At 34.2% G+C, this 6,099-nt stretch overlaps 1 protein-coding gene across 1 annotated transcript in view; it reads right to left on the reverse strand.

Moving 5' to 3' along the window:
• LOC105624833 (tyrosine-protein kinase Drl) overlaps positions 1–6,099 on the reverse strand; it is a 76,582-nt gene that overhangs the window by 1,949 nt on the left and 68,534 nt on the right. Inside the window, exon 6 of the mRNA XM_012206185.1 lies at positions 616–772. Within this exon, the coding sequence (XP_012061575.1) occupies positions 616–772 (157 nt within the window). The remainder of the gene's footprint in view (positions 1–615; positions 773–6,099) is intronic.

Raw genomic sequence — 6,099 nt, forward strand, 5'->3', positions numbered from 1 at the left:
TATATAATAATAGTAATATATATATATATATATATATATATATAGTTATATACGTTATAACGTTTAAAACTTACTTTAACGTTAAAGTTAAGTAGTTAGTAGTGTGTGTGTGTGTGTGTGTGTGTGTGTGTGTGTGTGTGTGTGTGTGTGTGTGTGTGTGTGTGTGTGTGTGTGTGTGTGTGTGTGTGTGTGTGTGGTGTGTGTGTGATGCGAATGTATACCCAAATAAACTTACTTTATAAACATTTGTAAATGAATTGAATAACGCAACATAAAAATCGGCTTGTAATTATTTAATTTTATATTTACTAAATATTAATCCAATCATGCAACATGAATAGCCGATAGTGGATATAATAACTTTCTATCTTATCTTGAATAGATATTCTCTTGTTGAATTTACCATTATAATCTTTTTCTAAAAAAAGTTTATAATGTAATTATAATTCACATAATTTGTAAATTTACAAATTTATTGAACAAATTATTTTTTACTAAATTGAAAATTTTAACTAACAAAACAATGCATTCTTTTAAAAATCTATAATCACAATAAATGCGACTTGCATTGTGTATAATTATTTAACAATTTTAAACTTTAATAATAAGTCTTACCTGTAACTGTTTTTATGATGACTTCTTGCTCCCGTCCAACTAATTCCAAAGTTCCTTTGTATACGCGACCGAAAGTCCCTTCCTGTACGAGAGTACGGCAGTATAATGCCGATCTTGATACTGCGAGTGCTCTGGCCTTCTCACACGGATCGGTCGACTAAAAATCCATAATACATATCCTTTAAAGAAATGCCATTGATCAATTCGATAAAAATAAAAAAATGTGTTAAAGACAATATTATATATACATATATATCATAAAAAAAAGGATAGAAATTTTCAATTTTCGTTGCCGGTCGGGGATCGTTTTATTTCTATGTTTTCTTATGTATTTTTCTTCATAGAAATCATAGAAATCGAAAATAATCATTATAATAACACCAGACTTAAGGAAAAATTGGTACATCGAAATAAAATGAATAAAATCTTTAATCATATCGTTATATTATATCGTCGATATTATAAAATTACTGTCATGAATGAATTAATTTCAAATTAGATCAAATGCGAATAATATTGTACCACAAAACATTAATTAGATTATATTTTTAATTATAACATTTGTCATCTCAGTACCGTTTCCCGTACTCCAAACGATGCACAATACTTGGAGTGCAAGATGACAAATGTTATAATGAAAAATATAATTTAATTAACATTTTGTGGTGTAATATTATCCGCATTTGATCCAATTTAAAATTAATTTAATAAATAAATTATTCAAATATAACTAACAGTGATTTTATAGCGATACAAAAATTTTATTCATTTTATTTCGATGTTTCATTTTTTCTTAAATCTAGCGTTATTATAATGATTATTTTTCAATTTCTACGAAGAAAAATACATAAATAAACATAAAAATAAAACGATCTCCGAGAGATAGTGAAATCTTCGAAAATTTCTATCCTCCTTTACTAATGAATTTATTAAATAAAAATTTGAACTTTCGATAATAATAACAATAAGAAGCTTAATAAATTAAACAAAATGAATATATGTGATTATAATATATATGAATAAATCAAATAAATAAAAAAGTGGCAAACATGATTGAAACTAAATATTGCTCTAATAATATATTTTTATATGTAAATTTTAATTATATCTTTTAATTATATGAACTACGGACCAATTATTATCGGATTTACAACGCAATTAATAAATTAAATTAATCATTGATTTGCCAATAATGCTATTATACTATCTATAACATCTTAAAACACTATAAAGAACTTATTGCAAAAAATGTGATCCTGTTTGCCTACATCACTTTTGCTGACATTTCGTTTGCGCATAAAAATTATTACACTACAGTTCGATTGCCTACAAGTACTTTTGCGTACAAGTAAAAATTTCAGAAACGAATCATATTTTCGATTTGCAGGCAAAAGGAACTATCTCAAAATGTTACTTCAACCAGGATTCGAATTTTCTGATTATCCAGGGTGGATGCTCTTCTAATTTAATCACTGGATGATAATATTTTTATATAACAGTTCATATAACTGAAAGGTATATTTAAAATTTACATAAAAATATTATCAGATAGCAATATTTAGCCTCTTGATCATGTTTGGTCCTTTTTTGCTTATTTGATTTGTTAATATGAAGAAGAATAATTTCTTTCTCTCTCTAAAATAAAATTACAAAAGACAAAGGATGAAAAATGCAATTGTTATCTTTCGAGAAATAAGCAAACTATGTGATTACTTATATATTAGTAGTTAACAATCCGAACTCTGCTGTCGTTTAAAATCTCAATTGCGCATGGATAATTCATAACTTCCGAAAAAAAAACCTCATCAGTCGGGGATTCATTAAAAAGGCATTTGTCGTGTGTAAGGTGACGCCGATGAGACTTCGCGCAGGTCCTCCGGGAACGCGCAGGGAAGAATCCTCCCCCCGAGGGTCGTTATAGCATCGCTCCGCGGTCCTCTTTGTTCGCCAGGCGGATTTCCATCGGAGTCGACGTAAAACGCGAGAAAGCTACGCGAACGCGCGGAGGGGTGACTATTCATTAATTTCAATTTTCCGGAGTTTTGCCTTCGGCCCCCGCCTGTTCCATTTGGACGTACACACACGCGCACGCCCACGCATAGACGGAAACGAGCGGCGGGTGGAGAAACAGGATGGAGACATGGCGGGAAAAAATAAAGGGAAAAAAAAGGAAAGGAGACGACGTAAAACCAGTTCGAAACACGTCGATGCGACCGCGCCGCGAAATTACCGGGCGATATATTGGATCCGAGAAAGGGAGTGCGCGACGGCGGCGGCAATTCGAATGGTCGGTAACGCCGTTCTGGGGTTGATTCCGGGGATTGGCCCGGAGTGGTCTCGGAAATTATTTACGAAATTCCCGGATAGCGCGGGATGCTCGGTGAAAATGCAAACACCGCGGCTAATTCCGCGGCTTATCGGGGTCTGTGATTATTGCAGAGGCGAATTGTGTCGGCGCGTCTGGCGAACGTTGTTTTCGCACGAACAACGGGAAAGCCTGAACGCGGACGAATCGCGATTCGTCGATTTCGCTTTCCCTCGCGGTTATATTTTCTTCTTTTTTCCCCTGCGGTTTGGGTGCCTATGTATGCGCTCGCGTGTGCTTTTTTTTCGTTTTCCGATGAAAATGTGATGAGCGAGGTGGAAATTGCTGGGCGGGGACAGCTCGACGTGTTAAAGGTGCGAATAGAATTCGTCGTGTTGCGTAACAAAGCTATAAATATAAATAAGATTAGAATTAAGAATTAAAGTTTTTTTATATATATTCTTTTCAGTAATTCTCTAATGTGATTAATCTCAAACTTGAAATAATTTTTAATCAAATATTATGGCTGCATGATTAAACGACCATTGCATTCAGTAAAAAATTGATCGCTATTAATTAATATTGGTAGTTCCGAGAAGTACATCAATATACAAGTAAAATAAACCGATTATTGTATTATTACCTTTTTTCCAACTCTTCATACGTTTTCTATTATATACAATTTATATTTATATTGCGAATGTTTATAATATCTTTTGCTTATTGTTTACATTAATTTATTTATTAATCAAGTTGTTGAATATAGGAATTAAATCACCATTTAGTTGCAATCTCTCTTTTTTTGTAATTAATATCTTTATTTATACCATATTTACATATACATATGTGTTATTCAATATGTCTTTTTATTATTTGCATCCAATAAAGTTGTTATTATTACTATTAAGTTAACAATTCATGTCAACGTTTTGAATTAAAGAAAAATCACAACTTTGATTTGAAATCGAATAGTTCATTGCATATTACTTATTTATCAAAGCAGAAAAATAATAGAAGATACATTTTGCCGTTTGATCAGGCAACTATCCGAAATTTTTCATGCATCTAGTAATGGATATTACTTCGCTATTTACATTACGGAATCAGAATCATAGTATCGACCATGTAGCCACGGGCAGAGCGTTTTTAGCTCATCCAGCGCGGAGCAGCAATTTGATTTATTTACTGAAAGGCTTTCGTCAAACATCACGTTCGTTCGTTCACTCATTCGTTCGTTCGTTCATTCGTTCGACTCGCTGAAGGCGCTCTAAAAGCTTCGTTTTCAGACTACCACGCTCGACATGCCCACAGCACTTTTAATTCGACCCCGCCGATTTAATAATACGGTTTTCCGTCTCCCTCGATTAAAGCGGCGCTTCGGCACGACGGAACAGAACTCCGCGGACGTGAGAATTAATTAAATCGAAGAATTAGCTTTTACGTAACCCCGCGTAACTAGTACAACGCGACCGTTAACACTAATATAACACGATATATGAAGTAATTGATAACTCAACGTCGCGTAATTGATAACTCAATTGCCGACGCGACGTCTGAACTTTTGTAATTCTATTATTATCTTCAATGATTATATGTCTTCAATCCGCTAAAAATTATTACCGTCATGATACGGCGTCGCCTCAATTGATTTACAAGATAAACTCTTAGACGCTCTTAAGGTAATTGTTGCGTTTAACACCAATTGTTGGACGCGATAAAGAAAACAGAATTTTGAATATAAAACTCTTTTAGAAATTAATGCTCTTTTAGAAATTCATTTTTTTTTATTTACGTACCTTTTTTATAGTATTTTAAAAACAGTAGGTCTGGTTGCGTTAAAGTTCCCACAAATTTTTACACTTAAGATAAATATGTATGTATTCGGACATTGAAGAAAGAAAAAACAGAGAAGCTGAGTGCAAAAAATGCAAGCAACGCAAATAGATCTAATTAATGTAATTCGATAATTAAGCAAAACTTCCTTCGTAGAAAAATAATGCAATAGTCAATTTACATGTAGAGAATTAGACTTCTTAGGCCCGGTTTTTTTATTATCTGATTAATTTGTGGTTTAGATTCTTATATAATAATGTATAAGTTGTAATTTTATAGTTATGATCAATCACTGAACTAATGGTTTTATAGTGATAATTTTGAAAGTTATTCACAACAAAACTATCAGTTTAGTGATTAATCATAAATAGACAAATACAATTTTTACAATTATTATTATTAAGTTAAACCTCACTAATCACGAATTAACTAGTAAATGAAAAATCTTAAGATTAATTTATAAAATTTAATTAAAAAGCCTTAATTTCCCGTGTGAATCTTAAGCCCATTTCTATCAATGTAATTAATTTTAATCTTAATTTAATTAACTCTTCATTTTTTTACTTTTAAGAATTAAAAAGAATAAAATAAGTTATTAGATAAATATTATAACTACTATTACGAATACATAATTGGAAGGATCAAATAAAATACCACAAACACGCGAGCCAGTTATCTCAATCGTGATCATCGCAACGGAAGTGCTTGCAACTTTTACGAGAAAAAAAAAGCCCCGAGTATTGGTGTCCTCGCGCAGGCCATGTGGAAAATGTCGGATCGTCAGGCCATTCCGCCATTTCGTTGCTCTCGACTCTCTCGCGTGGAAATCCACGGTGGTAGAACCAGGAGGAAAGAGGACGTGTGTTTGTCTTCGTGCTGAAGATCGTTTCCTCTGATAGACAGCGTCAGGTAATGGCTTTCCCAGCAATGGGATCTCAAGCGTATCGTTTTACAGGGTGGGGTAAGACGCTGTCGCTGGATTACGTTAGTCGGTCGGTCGGTCCGTGAGACGCCCTCGGGATGGCTGGGGACGCGAAGAGGTTTTCACGAAGGTTCATGGCTACATCAATCGGTCGATGTACGTGCGTACGTGCTCGACGTACGTACGTGAGCGTAAACTCTATGCGCACTCTGAGGTCGCCTCTGTGTGCACGTTCATGCTGGGGTCGGTTGCGTTCGAGACGGAGTGTCGCGTCGGAGGATTCGGGCACATACGCGCGTGTACCCGGTAAATTGATCCAAGATCAAAGCCGAAACAATCACAGGACCCACTTCCAACCACTCCTTCTCTCTCTCCTTCTCCTTCCTTCTCTTTCCTTCTCCTCCCTCCCACCCCTCTCTCTCTC

This window comes from Atta cephalotes (genome assembly GCF_000143395.1).
Source record: "Atta cephalotes unplaced genomic scaffold scaffold00090, whole genome shotgun sequence".
NCBI lineage: Eukaryota > Metazoa > Arthropoda > Insecta > Hymenoptera > Formicidae > Atta > Atta cephalotes.